The sequence below is a fragment of the Rhinopithecus bieti genome, unplaced genomic scaffold (assembly GCF_001698545.2).
Source record: "Rhinopithecus bieti isolate Rb0 unplaced genomic scaffold, ASM169854v2 scaffold_26428, whole genome shotgun sequence".
Lineage (NCBI taxonomy): Eukaryota > Metazoa > Chordata > Mammalia > Primates > Cercopithecidae > Rhinopithecus > Rhinopithecus bieti.
This window is the reverse complement of record NW_016811745.1, coordinates 29760-45706: the sequence shown is the minus strand read 5'-3', so window position 1 is coordinate 45706 and position 15947 is coordinate 29760. Positions and strand designations below refer to the sequence as shown.

General features: G+C 41.5%; 1 protein-coding gene across 5 annotated transcripts in view; it reads right to left on the bottom strand.

The window, feature by feature from the left end:
* Window positions 1-11737, bottom strand: part of CYP51A1 (cytochrome P450 family 51 subfamily A member 1) — a 46758-nt gene extending 35021 nt beyond the window's left edge. The window contains exons 1-6 of one of the 5 annotated variants that reach the window (XM_017894949.1): window positions 11625-11737; window positions 8474-8572; window positions 5541-5717; window positions 3860-3986; window positions 2602-2776; window positions 89-208 (exon numbers count right to left, since the gene is read on the bottom strand). In XM_017894949.1, the coding sequence (XP_017750438.1) occupies window positions 89-208; window positions 2602-2776; window positions 3860-3986; window positions 5541-5693 (575 nt within the window). In that variant the 5' untranslated portion in view covers window positions 5694-5717; window positions 8474-8572; window positions 11625-11737. The other 4 variants (XM_017894948.1, XM_017894946.1, XM_017894945.1 and 1 more) reach the window with 4 other exon arrangements.
* Between the last annotated feature and the right edge of the window lie 4210 nt (window positions 11738-15947).

The window sequence follows — 15947 nt, the reverse complement described above, 5'->3', positions numbered from 1 at the left end:
ACTGTTTTTTAACTGGAAATATTACTTAATTGTGTTTTAATGTGTAATTTCCTGCTTCAGCTTAATATGTTATCTGAATAGCACTTACTTGTATGTAGCATCTAGTAAAGTTTGCAGAATGTCATCAATTTTTTCTTGAGACTGTCTGCGTTTCTGGATTGCCTTATAGAAAATATCCTTGATTTCCCGATGAGCTCTGTCCCTGCGTCTGTAATTAAAAGATAAAGATGATTTTTTTTAAATAAAGAAATAACCTTCTAGGATCAAATTCATTTTGAAAACCAGGACCTAGCATAAAGCACCTTATTTAACCAACTTTAATGACTCTAAAATAATTGACAAAAAAATCAGAACCAGGAACATATTGGAAGTCATGAAAATCTTACATTGTTAAAAATGTCCATAGTCCCTAAGGGCAAGAACTGTGCTTTATTTAACATATATATCTCAGATTCTTAACATATTACCTATGTTCAAACTAAAGGCTTAAACAAGGAAGAAATTCCTTTAGGAGTATTTTCCAGTTCAACAGAAAGTAGAATACTCTTAAATTAACATAAAATTCCAATTTTAATACCAAATCAAGTCAAAGTAGGAGAGTCACTCTGGTTCTTCTATGGAATCTGATTCTACTTTTCACTTTCTAATACAACAGTTTTTTGTAGGGGGTGAAAATACTAGCAGATTCAGAAAACAAACTTCAACTCCTAAATTTTACCTTTAAATAATATGTTCATTATGTAGCAGGTATCATGTTAAGTATTTTACATGAATTACTCACTTTTATCTTCCTGTGAGGTACATACATTAACCTCAAGTTATAGCTAGCTGCATAAGATCACACAGAAAGCAAACATTGGAGCTTGAATTTTAAACTAGGCAATCTGACTCCCAAGTCCCCTCTTAAATCAAGCCTTCTAATAAAAACTCCTACACTGTTTCATTTACAAGACTGTTATTCTGTTATTGAGAATCGACTGAGACCATGTGTACAGAAGAGGTTAGAGCTTAACCATATGAATACAGTCAAACCAGGAAAACATAGGCCTGTTTAAGAAGGTGAATAGAATAATCTGGTTAAATTAGTCGATATGAGTAAAAGAAAGAAAGACTGGGCCAGAATGTAAAGGGCTTAATATAACAAGCTCTGACTTCATCCAAGAGACACAGCAGGTAGAAACAGGCAGGTAGAAATGCACATTTATGGGCCAGGCACTGTGGCTCATGCCTGTAATCCCAGCACTTTGGGAGGCCGAGGCAGGCAGATCATGAGGTCAGGAGATCGAGACCATCCTGGCCAACACAGTGAAACCCCATCTCTATTAATAATACAAAAAAATTAGCCAGGTGTGGTGGCGGGCACCTGTAGTCCCAGATACTCGGGAAGCTGAGCCAGGAGAATGGCATGAACCCAGGAGGTGGAGCTTGCAGTGAGCCGAGATAGCACCACTGCACTCCAGCCTGGACAACAGAGTGAGACTCCATCTCAAAAAAAAAAAAAAAAAAGAAATGCACATTTATGGAGAACCCACTATGGGCCCAGGGCTGTGCTGGGTGTTCTAATATAATATATATTAAAACATTTTGAAACTGCAAAGCTACTTGCAATTATAAGGTATGATGAGTTCCAGAGAACTTTAGAGAATCTCTCCTGGCTCTTCCTTTTACTCCCACCCCTCTTCTAATCTGTAACTGGATATAGGGGACAGAAATAGAAGGAAAAGGGACTAGCAATCTATCTCCTCCCATCTGTCACCTAAACACCTAAACACAAATGAATCAACAAAAGTATAGAAAGCCTACTAATACGCAAAACACTAAGCACTAAGCTATAGATCACGTCCTAAAAGCAATATTTCTTTATATCAGAGGCAGTCCCTGTCCTTAAGAAACAGAAAATTAAATAAAGGCACAAATATTCAAAACAAAGAAACTTCACAATAAAATAAAAAGCCACCAAAGATGTCAAACAAGTGCTTAGAGAAGGGCTGTATCACTTTTAGGTATAGTTCAGAGACTTTCCTGAGGATAAGGAATATGTGAGGTAAGCAGGTTTTAAACTAGGCTGGGCTCAGGGGCTCATGCTTATAATCCCAACACTTCGGGAGGCTGAGGCAGATGGATCACCTGAGGTCAGGAGTTCGAAACCAGCCTGGCCAACATGATGAAACCCTGTCTCTACTAAAAATACAAAAATCAGTTGGGCATGGTGGCGCATGCCTGTGGTCCCAGCTCCTCGGGAGGATGAGGCAGGAGAATCGCTTGAACAGAGGAGGCAGAGACTGCAGTGAGCCGAGATCATACCACTGCACTACAGCCAGGGCAACAGAGCAAGACACCATCTCAAAAACAAAAACATAAATAAAATATTAGACTAGACAGACAATAAGTCACCTTTGTAATAAACTGAAACTTACTTTAAATGAGCTCACTATATAAAGAAAACTTGTCTTGAATTCTTATAGAAGACAGGGGGCTCATAATCTTACCCATTTTGTATGTTTTCTTGTTTAATTTTATCTTTGTTAAGGCAAAGCATACCAACACTACAATAATTATACAAAGTTAAATAACCAAGTGTAGTATCTTCTTTATCCATACCTGAAACTAGGCAAAGGCAGCCAACCTGGTAACAGCCAGGCTGCATGGCTGAAACCTCCATCCAAATCTGCATACAGTTGTGCCACCTTTTCATTGAGTTGACTTCTGATTTCCTTTCCATGCAAACAATGGCTAGCTGTTAAAATTATGAGCTCAGAAAGAGCTTCAAACACATCTAGGGAGAAAAAAAGATTATTCTCATTACTATTTCCAAAAAGTGAAAGAAAATTGAGAATAAAAACAGAGCTCAATAACAAACAAGATCCTATTGATATCATCAAAAAAAGTCTGTAGACAGACATGTGACTATGTACAACTTATAAAGAGGGGCAATAAACCAAACAATAGGAAGTACCCTGTCCCTCTGAACAGCCAAAACAGATCCCAGAAACACATCTCAAAACCTCACTCATGAGCACTTCATCATAAAAAGAATAAATGTGGTTATTTGACTTTCAGGTCACAATAACAAAAGCAGAAAAATGTTATTTATAGTGCATATGACAATAATAAGTTACTTCCCAAGGAACAGTAGCCAAAGATCAGATTATTTCCCAGGTTAAAAGTAGGAAGATCAGGACTAAAATGGAATTGCTAGTCATATACAAAAGAAAACTATAATCACCAATTAGTATATCCCAACACTGGAGACAAATGCACCAAACAAGCATAATTTGATGACATTCAACTCACAAAAATTATCCAATTAATTTCCTGTTAATTCCACATTCACTAAATGAACTTTCAATGATCATTTGGCTTTCCAATTATATTTGTCAATAAAGAGAATATCAGTAAATATTCTGGATTTCTTGCTGCTGTAATTATAAGTCTCACATGCATTATTACACTGGCATTCTAATTTATACATCAATTTCTTATATGATTAGAATATATATCATATCAACTTAAGTACACCAAAAACAAAGATTCTGGACCTCTTCCAGAAGATTCTGGCAAAGGCCAGACCCAGAATGTAGTGACCTGCTGCCCTGGGTCCTGCCGCCCTGTGGGCAGATGTTGCTTCCTACTATGGGCACAGCAATTGCCTCTGAAGGCAATACTTAACTGCAGCCCAGTATAAAAGCTGGATTCTCAGTTACAACTTCATGGTAATCATTACATATCCCTCCCATAAATCCAAGGTAGTTTTACATACACTGTAATTTGTTTTTTATACACTACACATATATATACTCTACTTTTCTATTCACAGAGAAGTAGAAATGTGAAGATAAACAAAAAACATTTTGCTTACTTTTTTCTCCACTTTCTCCCCAACTCTGAAAGTATTCCTTTGTTTCTTTTTCAATTATAGAAACATGCTGTTTAAAGTGGGCAATGTTAAGGCCACTTTTTAACATTTTCTTCTGCTCCAAGAAAACCTTCAAAAAAATTCAAAAAGGGGATACAGCACTAAAACACATTTTTGTTTTATCACAAAATCCATTTAGGTTATTATACCTATGTAACACTAACACAACTAGTGGTTTTAACACTTTGGGCATTTACATTTTAAGAGTCTAAAAGAATAAATATATATGACTCTAAATGAATGGAGTCTAAATGAATATCTGAGCAGAGGGATTTTCCAGGGCCCTCTTTTTTGGGCTCAAGGAGAACCATTCATTCCCTCATTCCCCATCACTACAAACAAGATTTAATGTTAACTCTTAACTGCTATAGTAGGATACTGGCTAATGTGTGTTACATTCACAGCCAGAGCCCACACCAAGCTTTGGGGCCAATTGTCTGATTTGTGTTCTATATCAACTTAAAACAATTTCATATTTGGCTTTTGAGGGTAAAACATACACATAGATGTACCCCACACCTGAAGTAGTTGCATTAAAAGAGGACTTCTAAAGTCAGTAATCTCTAAACAGCTCTTATGTTAGAATTTCAGGCAGGAATGGGTAGGTAGGAAGTCCTTTTGATGAAATAACAGGACTGTCTTATAACCCTTTCATATTAAATCCCAATATGCTAAGTTATCACTGATTCCATTATTTATACAGGAAGCCCTTTAATATTGTTTAGCCATGACAGCAACTATAAAACAAAATACCCATTACTTATCAGTTATCCATGGCCTTTCTTCTCACGATTCTTCAGACTTTTTTTTTTTTTGGGACGGAGTCTCGCTCTGTCATCCAGGCTGGAGTGCAGTGGCCGGATCTCAGCTCACTGCAAGCTCCGCCTCCCGGGTTCACGCCATTCTCCTGCCTCAGCCTCCCGAGTAGCTGGGACTACAGGCGCCCGCCACCTCGCCCGGCTAGTTTTTTTGTATTTTAGTAGAGACGGGGTTTCACCGTGTTAGCCAGGATGGTCTCGATCTCCCGACCTCGTGATCCGCCCGTCTCGGCCTCCCAAAGTGCTGGGATTACAGGCTTGAGCCACCGCGCCCGGCCCTTCTTCAGACTTTTGAACCAAGTAAATAAACCAGTTCTACATTGTATTATATTTTTGTTTGGTTGGTTTCTTTGTCAGTGGATGGGTGTGTGTGTGTGTGGGGGTGGATGGGTGGGTGGGTAGGTAGGTGTGTTTTTTTGTTTTTCAGACAGAGTCTTACTCTGTTGCCAAGGCTAAAGTGCAGTGGTGTGATCTCACTGCACAGCTCACTGCAACCTCCACCTCCCAAGTTCAAGCGATTCTCATGCCTCAGCCTCCCAAGTAGCTGGGATTACAGGTATGCACCACCAGCCCCAGCTAATTTTTGTATTTTTAGTAGAGACGGGGTTTCGCCATGTTGACCAGGCTGGTCTCGAACTCCTGACCTCAAGTGATCCACCCACCTCGGCCTCCCAAAGTGCTGGGATTACAGACATAAGCCACCATGCCTGGCTATTTCTACATTTTAAATGTATAATGTCTCACTATTAGCTATAACTACTGAAGTATAGATTTGTCTTTGTTCATGGTATAACAGTGTCACCTACTGGATTAGGCACATCGTATGCAACTCCCTTCCCAAACACAGGTGTTGTCAGGCGACTGTAGACATCTTCTGCATTCAGGTCTTCATTTTTACTATTAAAAAGCAGTGCAGCAGCATCACTCCCCAGAAGGTAAGTAAATGTCTTGCCTACCATGGTAAAACTAAATACAGGTCCATACTAAAAAGAGAAAAGTACACATGGTGATGTTACAAAAAACATGCAACACTAAGACAATAACTTTAAAATCACAAAACAATGCATTATTGAAAAAATAAAAACATATATAAACCTTAAAGCAATTCTTTTCATCTTGCCATACTCCTCATTCCTGTCTTTGTCCAAATTTATAATTATGTTCATTTAGTTGCAAATGTAGTACAAATATAACTGTTAATTATGCTTTTTTCAGTTTATATTGACAATATTTTCTATTGTCTATATAAATATCACAATGTTAATTTACTGACTATTCTTTAATTATTGGACATCAGGGTTTTCTTTAGTTATTACAGCTAATTCTGTGATGAACACCTCTGAAAATACAGACTTTTCTTTTCCTTTGTTTAAAAACAAATTTTACAAGACTAACCAAAGATTTTGACCTTTTCTATAGTACCTGCTATGTGAAGACACTAAAAGTTTATTTATCTATTTTAGCACTATCTCACCTATACTAAATGACTTCATTTTTTTACTTTATATTAATTTGGTTAGATGTTAAATGCTTCCCCTTGCAGTTTTCTGATTATTATTGAAGACTAGACTCTGGGGGTATAATCATGAACAAAAATACTGTCCCCAACTCACCAAGCTTAGTCTATTGGAAAAAATACAAATTAATCAAATAATCACATTAACAAACGTAAAACTGCAAATGTGACAAGTATTCAGAAAGGAAAGCAACTCTGTGATGAGAGAATCTAAAAAAGGGAGACCTAACAGAGGAAAAGACAACTGGGTTCAGACCAGAAGAATGAGGAGTTAGTTTGGTAGCTAAACATACACAAAGGCCCTAAAGGTAAGAGAAAGAGAAAGGAGAAGATGAGAGTTGAGCACAAGGCAGTGCTAGACCTCACAGAGCCTCACAAGCCATTTTAAGGAAGTTTTTAAATGGGTGACAAGAATTTTCAGAGAAAAGGAAAGATGCCGTTGAAAGAGAAGTCAACAATACACTGAGAAAACAAATAAAAGTAAAAAGTTCCTAAGACAAAAGAGGGATGGAGAGTTCAGCCTCCAATAAGAGGCAAAATATAGTTGTAATAAAATCAAAGTGGTAGAACACAGTGAACCAGACTGTCTGTGTTCAAATCCCAGCTCCTCCACCTATTTGCTGTATGACTTTGGTCCTGTAGTCAGAGAACTTAATATCTCTGTGTTTAGTTTCTCTCACCTATACAACGGTAATAATAATAATAGCAGTTCTTCACAGAGCTGCTGTCAAATTTTATATACTTGTATATATTTGTATATAAAATTATATACAAATTTCATATACAGGGCAGAGAAGAGTACCTTGGCTTACTTAGCACCTTAATGACTTGTTTTCCACTACTGTTATCGTTAATAAAAGTATAGGCTCAGAAATCAGACCATGTGTAAATCCTGGCTGGCCACTGTCTAGCAGTGAATCCAAGAAGAAATTATATATCCTCTCTGCTTCTCAGTTTCGTCATCTATAAAACAAATATACCTGAAAGGGTTTCTGTGCAGCTTCAGTGAGATGATCTTTGTAAAGCACTAAGTACTGGCATAAAGTAAGTGTTTTATAATTATTACTGTGATAGGAAGAAAAGAGAATAGGATTACTATATAAATACAAGTAGGTTTGCATATTTGAAATTGAGAAAATGAGGAAGTTTCCTTTAAATGGTTTTAATCATTGTCTCCTAAATCAATGTTTTTAATCATTGTCTCCTAAACAGGAGAAAAAATCATCTGCTTTAATGGAGAGGTAGAAAGATTCAGAAGTTTAGAAAAGTGAAGGTTTGAATTAGTCATTGTAATAAGCAGAAAAGTAGGCCCAATCACAAGAACATAATAGGACTGTGGAGCAGTGTTCAAATATCATTAAGGTAGGCAATCATAAAATCAAGAAGAAACTAATCTGGTGCTGAGGGAGACAATAACTGGCTGCCTCCGAGGGTGACTTCTGCCAGCTGAACACAATGAAAAGATGCAGGGTTTAGGAAATTTAAAGTATAGTATTGGCAAGAGTGTAATGGAAACGACATGCCATGGACCCAAAGTGGAAAAAGGAAAGTGAAGAATGAAGGCTGATGGATCAGGAGAAAGTAAATGGAATGCAAGATCCAACGAGGTCAAAGAATAGTTATAATTTAAGGAGTTGCACAAGCAAACCAGGAGAAGGTATGGTCTAAGAATAGGATATCTAAATTAATACTGTGAAGGTGAAACAGTTAAGAGTGAGAAGTCCAAAGTGAGACGGTGAAGTAAATGGCTTAACTGGCACAGGAAAGCTCATTAGAGAGAAGACGGGCAAAGAATTGAGTAGCTACGCTGTCATGTGAGTCATCCAAGTGGACAGTGAAATCATAGAAGATGTATAGAACAGGTTAGAAAATCCCACAGATGCATGGTAAAGAAAAATGAGGGTTAATTAATATCAATTTTAACAACAATAAGTGAATAGAAAACTCAGAACAGTGGCTTTTAAACCATAGTTGCCAGAACTACAGGGTTCCTCAGTGGTGTCTCAAAGATGACCCCAGGACATGGGAAAAGCTAAAACCATAGGTACCTGTAAGACACCATCTCTTAAACCAGAGCAGTTTCCATTTTGTTTCCCATACTGAAGATACATATACAATTACAATGTTTTTAAATGTTCTGCCACTTTTAAAAAAAAAAGTTTAAAAGCACTTCTCTAGTTTTGTTTGGTTTTTTTTTCCCCTCTAATTATTTGGAAGACTTACCTTCTCATATGCATTTTCTAGAAATTCAACTGGACTTTTCCCAAATGCTATGGCATGCCCAAGGAATGGAATCGGGGAGAAAATGTATGGAGGACTTTTCTACAAGAGAAAAAATAATAAATTCAGTTCTCGCTTCATTTCAAGAGAGAAATCCAGTTTCATTTCATGACCAAACTATTAAACAAAATAGCTATTAAGAGTTTTAAAAAAAAGTTTCCAAAAAAAAAAGGAAGCATCAGAAGTAACTTGAGAACAGCCAAATCGCAAATACCTTAAGAGAGTAGCTATTGTAGAAATGAACAGAAACTCAAAACAAGGTGTAAAATAAACGACTAGATAAACACTAAGGCACTGTAACTTTAAATGATGGACACTGTCCAGAAAATGGCCATTTATTATTGGTGTCTCCAGGCAACTTTTCTAACCATTAATAGCAAAAAACCAAAAAGGTCAAACTACAGTTGTCCTTTGCCATTTGTGGGGAACTGGTTCCAGGACCCCCTCACAGATTTGTATCCAGGGATCCTCAAGTCCCTTATATAAAATGGCAAGGTATTTGCATATAACCTATGCACATCCTCTCATATACCTTAAACCATTTCTATATTATTTACAATACCTTATACAATGTAACAGCTATGTAAATAATTGTTAAACTGTGTTTTTTAATTTGTATTATTTTTTATTGTTGTGTTATTTTGTATTGGGGTTTTTCCCCCAAGTATTTTAGATCTACACTTGGTTGAATTCCCAAATGTGGAATTCGTGTCCCCAGAGGGCCCACTATATTATTTCTTCACTACTTACTTCTTCTACTACTCACAATTTTAGTCCCAGATACTTGCTTAAAGAAGGTATCAAAAAAAACAAACAGTAACTTGTGGTATAGAAAGGGAAATGTTTAAGAAGCTACATTTATTTCTCAGTAAACAATCCATCTCAGCTTCTCTCACTGCAAGTGAACTAGAGTCACTGATTTTAGAGAGTAGATCAGCTCTAGCAAGAACTCTAGCATTCTTCATAAAAGGTTCTTTAGATGCCACAAAATGAAACCTGCAGATTACAACATTAAGTATCCCGAAAATCAAACTTACAATACTGAAAAAAGGTAATACTCCTCAATTCTCTGGTGGTCTCAAACAGAAAGGAGCCCCACAACCTCACAGTACTCCTCAGCTAACAGAACTATCTTTAAACAGTAAAAGTAACTTTGTCTTCCCAGAGACAAATATCACTTCCTTAAAAATCCCATGTGTAGGAAATAAATAAATAAATAAATAAATATCTCTGTCTTATGCCTGGTATGGTTCAAACAAAAATTATTTTAAAAGCTACTTGGCCAAAAGTTTGTACATTGCATTGTCAGTAAAAGGATAGTTTTCAAAAGCTACTACTTATTGCTGACTGTAAAGGGTGCATCCATCAAATAACATTTAGGAGGTTGAAAGCTAGGTTAATAAAGCTGTTAAATTGGAGAAAATGATTTTTTTTTTTTTCTGAGACGGAGTTTCACGCTATCGCCAATGCTGGAGTCCAGTGGCGCGATCTCGGCTTACTGCAACCTCCGCCTCCTGGGTTCAGGCGATTCTCGGGCCTCAGCTTCCCAGGCAGCTGGGACCACAGGCGTGCGCCACCACATTCAGCTAATTTTTGTTTTGTTTTGTTTTTTGCATTTTAGTAGAGATAGTGTTTCACCATATTGGCCTGGCTCATCTGGAACTCCTGACCTCAGGTGATCCACCCGATGCACCCGCCTCGGCCTCCCAAAGTGCTGGGATGGCAGGCATGAGCCACCGCGTCTGGCCGAGAAACTGTTATATTATTAGCATCGGAGGAAGGCCCTTACCATACTCCAGTCACTCCCACTATCACACTCTACACATCCTCCTTAATATGGGGCACTACTACAGCCCAAAAAACCCTGAACCACACAGGGCAGCCTCCAGGATGACGGGCCAGCTGCCAACAGCATCGCCATCAAGACCCCCACCAAGGGCCCCAACGACCACAGGGTCGTTCAAACCCACAGCCGCCAATCCAGCCACCGCCACTAGGAGCACCACTGCCGCGGTCAGTACAGCCACCGCTACAACCACAAATGCCGCAACCACGACCCCGTCCAGGATCAGATACACAGCCGGGGAGGCCAGCAACGCCTCCCATCACAAGGTAACGGCGGGCGCCACAGCCGGCGCCACCAGCAGCAGTGCCGCCGCCGCAGCCACTACTCCAGCCACCAGCGCGCCTGCCACCACAGCCACGCCAAGCATGCTGCAGTCGCCCCCAGGTGCCTTCCAGCCAGAGCACTGAGCCAGTAGGGGCCACGAAGCCGCCCACGCCAGCCCTTCGGCCGCCTCAGCTGCGGCGCGCGCCCCACTCGGACCCTAAAGAATGTACGTACCGCCCCTGCGGGCAGCTGGACCAGGTGGCCGGCTGCGAGACGGAACAGGTAGACCAAGCTGAGGGTGAAGGCGCAGGCGATCAGCAGCATGGACAGAAGGTTGCCGCCTGTCACCTTCTCCATCGCCTGGCCCAGCACCGACCCACCCGCCTGCAGCAAGCCCAGCAACATCCCGGCCGCCGCCGCCATTTCACTCTGCCGAAGACACTGAAGGCCGAGGTCGCCACCGCTCCTCCTAATGGACGGAGCGAGAGAAGCTGGCAAATGGTCGTCCAAGGCGGCCCCGGCCCCCAGGTTTCCTACTAAACCCAGCCCCACCCCTCGGGTCCCACGCGCGCCACCTCGTGCGTCACAGAATGGGGCGGGATGTTCCGCTGGCCACGCCCCTTAAATAACGCTCTGTGAAGCCGTGGTCTTCTTGCGCGGGATAGGGGACCTGAGGAAGCGGGCTGCGCCTGTGGCACAGTGGTACGGGAACGGAAGAGAACTTAGCTGAAGAGGCGATCAATCCCTGAGAATCGCGGGCGACCCGTTTTTGTATGCCCGGGTGCGGCGCACCAGGACACGGCGTTGAAGGCACTGAGCGGAGGGATCTCAGGGCGAGTTCGACCGGCTACGGCGCTCTCTGTGATTGCACCGCGAGCGCCTGAGGTGATCTCGGCCTACATCGCGTCAGCCGGGCCTGTGGCGTGAGCACCGCCCCCTGTCCGGGCGCGGGGAACTGTGACACCTCGAACTGTGGCACCTCACCCTGCTCCGGGGCCACGTCCTGGGGACTCCGACAGCTCCAAATAAGCCCTCAGGGGCTGGGGTTGTGAAAAGCGAGATCGTGAAGACACCGGCCTTATACCGAAGGGTGGGACGGTGAGGTCAGCCCCGTCCCACTCCTACTAAAATCAACCTGACAGGTATTAATATGCCACCATAAAGTTAACAAAAGTTGGTGATTAAGTATGCTAGGTTTTACGGAAACAGATTTTCCAAAATAAATGTAGATGCTGTAGGACGTCGCGAGCCATTTGAGGCAGCATTCCCCAAGGACGGCACTTACTCTGAAGGTTTAGCGGCCAGAAAGATTCTGAAGCTGAGTTCTGTCCTGCCGTCACAACCTTCGCTCCTATGGCTTCACAGAAGCGTCTCCCATGACTACCAAATTTAACTCCTTCCAGAATCACCCACGGGAGCACCTGACCAGATTTATTTAATCAATGTTAAGAACTAGGTTTTGTGCTCAGCTACGGGATAGAGCAGCGAATGAGACAAAACTGCAAGGCCCTGGGGGAATGATTAGGAATAGCCAGTGAAAGGAAAATTAATGAATTGTATATTAATCAAGAAGTATATCCTTTCCCTTGAGGTAGAATGTAATATATCCCCCCCCCCCCCACCCCCCGAAGCCTGGGTTAAGAGAGAACATTAACTGCTTATTTCTCCTCTATGCACGGAGAGTCGTATCTGTGTTCCATCGTTTCACATTCCTTGAGGCACAGCGAGTTCTTGCTTCCCTCCCTAGCGCTGCTGTAAAGTCACAAAACTGTTAAGCGTTACAAAAGCAGGTATTCCCAAGGATGTAAGGTGTAACAAATGTAAAACAGTAACTGCCTTTGTTCTTGCTTCTGCAAGTACACTTCCTGCAGCACGTAACTCCCGCCACAAACTGCTTAAAAGGTGATTGATCCCTTTATTCGGGGCTCAGACTTTGTGGACCCTAGTCCGACTGAGCCGGTGATCACCTTAATAATAAAGGCTCTCCTGAACTCTGCTCGGTCTCTTCCGTCTATGATTTATCCCGCAACACTAGTTGCCTGCGGAACACCTCTACCTAGAGAGCTAACACTCATCTCCGGTCAGTAAATCCAAAACTAAACCCGTTGTCTCCTCCTACCAACCTGTCCCTCCTATAATGCCTGTGATTAAAAGGCATCGCTGTGGCTGGGCGCGATGGCTCACGCCTGTAATCCCAGCACTTTGGGAGGCCCAGGCGGGCGGATCACGAGGTCAGGAGATCGAGACCACGGTGAAACCCCCTCTCTACTAAAAATACAAAAAAATTAGCCGGGCGCGGTGGCGGGCGCCTGTAGTAGTCCCAGCTACTCAGGAGGCTGAGGCAGGAGAATGGCGTGAACCCGGGAGGCGGAGCTTGCAGTGAGCCCAGATTGCGCCACTGCACTCCAGCCTGGGCGACAGAGCAAGACTCCGTCTCAAAAAGGAAAAAAAAAAGGCATCACTGTGCACACTGTTGCCCTCCTCCATGCTTCATCTAATCAGTCATCAGATCATATAATTCTACCGTCTTAAAAGTTGCATCCTTCCGGACGGACACGGTGGTTCACACCTGTAATCCCTGCACTTTGGGGGGCTGAGGGGAGTGGATCACCCGAGGTCAGGAGTTCAAGACCAGCCTGGCCAACATGATGAAACCTCGTCTCTACTAAAAATACAAAATATTAGCTGGGCATGGTGGTGGGCACCTTTCATCCCAGCTACTCAGGAGGCTGAGGCAGGAGAATCGCTTGAACCCGGGAGGCAAAGGTTGCAGTGAGCTGAGATCACGTCACTGTACTCCAGCCTGGGCAACAAGAGCAAAACTCTATATCAAAAAAAAAGAAAGAAACTGTGATATATATATAGAATGGAATGATACGCAGTCACAAAAAGGAATGAATTAATGGCATTTTCAGCAACCTGGATGGGATTGAAGACTATTATTCTAAGTGAAGTAACTCAGGAATGGAAAACAAAACATCGTATGTTCTCACTCATAAGTGGGAGCTAAGCTATGAGGATGCGAATGACCCAATGGACTATGGGGACTCAGGGAAAGGGTGGTAGGGGGTGAGGGATAAAAAGACTACAAATTGGGTTCAGTGTATACTACTTGGTGATGGTTGCACCAAAATCTCACAAATCACCACTAAAGAACTTATTCATGTAACCAAATACCATGTTTCCTAAAACCCTATGGAAATAAAAAATTAAATTAAAAAAACCTCAACAGTCTTCTATTAAGCCAGGTGTAAAAGAGATTTACAACAATCTAAAACAATGCCATTCTTCTCACTAATCTTTTGTTTTTGAAAATACAGCTATAGGCCAGGTGCAGTGGCTGACTTCTGTAATCCCACTACTTTGGGAGGCCCAGGTAGGCAGATCACAAGGTCAGGAGTTTGAGACCAGCCTGACCAACATGGTAAAACCCCATCTCTACTAAAAATACAAAAATTAGATAGGCGTGGTGGCACGTGCCTGTGATGCCAGCTACTCAGGAGGCTGAGGCAGGAGAATTGCTTGAACTCAAGAGGTGGAGGTTGCAGTGAGCTGAGATTGCACCACTGCACTCCAACCTGAGCGACAGAGCAAGACTGTCTCAAAAAAAAAAAAAAAGAAAATATAGCTGTATTCATGAAATGACATTATTTATGTAAACATAGATTATTTTCAATAAATTTATATTTTTATTGATTTTAATTTGTAATACTGTATTGATAGACATAATCCATTTTAAAAAATGGCTCTCTAGGGTTCTTAATAATTTATTAAGTCCTAATATAACCACCCAAGGGGTTCACCTTGCCCGCTGCCTAGAAAGAGCCGATTCATCTAGGCAGGGAAATTGCAATAGAGAAAGTAATTCACGCAGAGCCAGCTGTGTGGGAGACTGGAGTTTTATTATTACTCAAATCAGTCTCCCTGAGCATTCAGAGAGCAGAGTTTTTAAGTATAAATTGCTGGGCAGGTTCAGGAAAAATGTCCCATTTGCACCTCAAGTCTAGGTCCCTCAAGTCTCTACAACAGTATGCAAAGAAAATGTTCATCTTAATTCTTTTTATAGTTTTCTGGTAACTTACTGAACCAAGCACACACACACTTTCCAAGGACAAACATTTCTCAGTGCTGGGACAATGCAGATTCAGGTAAGGGAAGACAAACATTTTCCTAAGCACAGATAAATCTACACAGATTTTCCTACTCTTAACAGAATGGGCCAGGCGTGGTAGCTCACGCCTTTAATCCCAGCACTTCGGGAGGCCAAGGCAGGTGGATGAAGAGGTCAGAGTTCGAGACCAGCCTGGCCAGAATGGTGAAACCCCATCTCTACTAAAACTACAAAAAAAAATTAGCTGGGCATGGTGGCATGTGCCTGTAATCCCAGCTACTTGGGAAGGTGAGGCAGGAGAATTGCTTGAAGCCAGGAGGTGGAGGTTGCAGTGAACTGAGATTGTGCTACTGCACTCCAGCCTGGGCAACAGAGTGAGACTCCGTCTCAAAAAACAAACAAACAAAAAACAATGGGACTGTACAGGATTATGCTGAGAGAATCAGTTTTCCTATTATTCATTCTCTGGATTTCAGACTATGCAAGCTAGAGCATTTGAAACAACACGGACAATGGGACCGTCTACTGCTGGTGGATACTTTTCAGTGACACAAAAGATCTGGCAGTAGCTTTGAAATTATTGCTTTTCTTTACAATAGGTCAGAGTAAATTATCACTATTTTTTAACTAATTGCTTGTAATTTGTGTCATATCTAAGAACCACTGCCTAACCCAAAATTTATACCTATGTTTTCTTCTAAAAGTTTTATGACTTTAGCTTTTCTATTTAGGACTTTAATCCATTTTGAGTTTTGTATGTGGTGTGAGGTAGGGGTCCACATTTATTATTTTGCTGGTGGATCTAGTTGTTCCAGCACCATTTGTTGAAAATACTGTTTTTCCCCAATGAATCATCTGACACCTTGTTAAAAATTGATTAACTGGGCCAGGTGTGGTATCTCACGCCTGTTATCCCAGCACTTTGGGAGGCCGAGGCAGGCAGATCACAAGATCAGGAGATTGAGACCACCCTGGCTAACATGGTGATACCCCATCTCTACTAAAAATACAAAAAAAAAAAAAAAAAAAATGCCAGGCATGGTGGTGGGCACCTGGAGTCCCAATTACTCGGGAGGCTGAGTCAGGAGAATGGCGTGAACCTGGGAGGTGAAGCTTGCAGTGAGCTGAGATCACATGACTGCACTCCAGCCTGGGTGACAGAGCAAGACTCCATCTAAAAAAAAAAAAAAAAAAAA